Source organism: Sinocyclocheilus rhinocerous, unplaced genomic scaffold, assembly GCF_001515625.1.
Source record: "Sinocyclocheilus rhinocerous isolate Xijiao unplaced genomic scaffold, SAMN03320098_v1.1 scaffold138, whole genome shotgun sequence".
NCBI lineage: Eukaryota > Metazoa > Chordata > Actinopteri > Cypriniformes > Cyprinidae > Sinocyclocheilus > Sinocyclocheilus rhinocerous.
Window position 1 is genome coordinate 448,045 of NW_015635519.1, and position 2,004 is coordinate 450,048.

Sequence of the window (2,004 nt, forward strand, 5' to 3'; positions counted from 1 at the left end):
AATAGTTTTATAGGAAGAGGTTTCATAGACTTGGCAAATAAATTTTTCATAAATTTGTAGGTACAGACATCTGTTGTGGGTGTTCTTGGCAGTATTTATGAAGCTTTTTTTAATAATGTTCATATCGATATCGGAATTATATCGTATCGACCGAAATTAAGAAATATATCGTGATATAAATGTTGGCCATATCGTCCAGCCCTAAGTTGGAGACCCCTGATCTAAGGTGTGATATCTCACCTCATCACCACTGTACTGTTTCAGGCAGTGCAGGAAACGACATGTATTGGACAACCAGAAGGAAACAGTCTCAAAGTCATCACCTCTTTTCTGTAGAAAAACAAAACATTAATGAGAAAGGAAGATATTTTAAGACTGTTATGAAAACACAGTTGTGTTCAGTTATAACATTTTAAACGTGAATGGTTTGTGAGAGTGTATTGAGACCTTGAGGATCTTCTTGATGCTGTTGATGGCGGAGGTAAGTAGAGATCGGACTTTCTGGTCATCATTAATGTAGTCGGCATGACGCAGACACATGAAGAGGATGTATGCCGGCAGACCTGGTATCAGATTCACTGCCACTCCACGAGGCTTTAGCTCTGACAAAAACACACATGCACAAACCAGAGTCACAGTCTGTTTTAAAAAAAAAATTTATTAGTATGGTCTTATATGAACGGAACCAGGAATTGGGTAAGTTGGAATCAAACTAATTAAATCATTTAATAGATTTATTATTTTTACAGTTACAGGTCTATGTGTCTTACCAAGTATGAGGTTTTTGACCAGTTTGAGTTCATCCTCTTTCTTGTATTCCAGCATTCCCTGGAAATCTTTCTCCCTGCGTGGAATGTTCACTGGATGAACAGGCTCGTCGGCCGTCTGTCCTGGAGACACATCCATCTGGCCACCTACAATACACAGACAAACATCAATGCATATAAACATTAAGGATCGTAAATGTAAATTTAAGATGTTCCTGAACAGAGTCTCTAAACACAGCCTGTGACACGTACCTTCCAGGTCATTGATCTTCTTTGCGAAGACTTTGAGCTGCTTCTTCAGTTTGCGGACGGTCTTGTCCTGTTTCTCCAGTTGCTCCATAAGATCCTGTCACCACGGAGACAGACATCATCATCAGACAATCACAGCAACACTATGACAAATGAGTCTCTTTGGCAGAAGGGTGAAAAATATTTAAATAAAGGGTTTATTTTAGAGAATCGGGACAAAGCAGGTCAACCGAGCATCTTTAAGCTCTGCAACAATCTGAAGATAGCAGCTCTGTCTTTCATCTGTCCATGCAACTCATTAAACAGAGAGAAAAAAATAGAGAAATAGTAACAAAGATGGGGGGATCTCACAAAGAAAAGTCACATTCCACCTCATCATCAAAAAAAAAAAAAAGCTTAAAGAAAACAAAGCATATTTTTTTGGTTGGGGTGACAGTTTTTCGTGAGATTCACCCGGTTATTGAAAGAGAAACATATTAAAAAGTCTGTTGATTCACACTGCTGTGGGTTAAACACACAGTTAGAGTTCAACGCAGCTCAGATTCTGTGCAACACACACTAGTGCCAGTTAGTTTTCTGATACATGCACACACACTCGTACACACACGATCCTACATACAACCATCCTGCGTAACATGCTGATTCTGTAGGCTTTATACTCCTTTGGATCGTCGGAGTGAAGCTCCTGTGAATGAAACATCAGATGAGCCCTCAAACACCTGGTGCAGGTGCACAGTAAAGCACTCAGACCAAAATCACACTCCACGGTTTCATGAGTGAGTAAATCTGAAATCATTTATTTAGAATCACACAAAACAAAAGGGTGAGCAGCAGGATTTCTGAACTGTCTTTCCAATGCAAATACCGCTTTTGATGCTCATATAGACTCCCAGTGAAAAAAGGCATCTGGACATGACCCAAAAATTACATTTATAGCCTGCAGCCCAATAAGATGTATTATATATATATATATATATATATATATATA

The 2,004-nt window shown here is 38.9% G+C and overlaps 1 protein-coding gene across 2 annotated transcripts in view; it reads right to left on the reverse strand.

Moving 5' to 3' along the window:
- The window catches only part of LOC107746947 (unconventional myosin-Va-like), an 85,544-nt gene that overhangs the window by 10,997 nt on the left and 72,543 nt on the right, over nucleotides 1–2,004 (reverse strand). For both annotated transcript variants that reach the window (XM_016561305.1, XM_016561304.1), the window contains 4 exons: nucleotides 1,020–1,113; nucleotides 771–914; nucleotides 448–602; nucleotides 241–330 (listed from right to left, as the gene is read on the reverse strand). In XM_016561305.1, coding sequence (XP_016416791.1) covers nucleotides 241–330; nucleotides 448–602; nucleotides 771–914; nucleotides 1,020–1,113 — 483 coding nt within the window. The remainder of the gene's footprint in view (nucleotides 1–240; nucleotides 331–447; nucleotides 603–770; nucleotides 915–1,019; nucleotides 1,114–2,004) is intronic.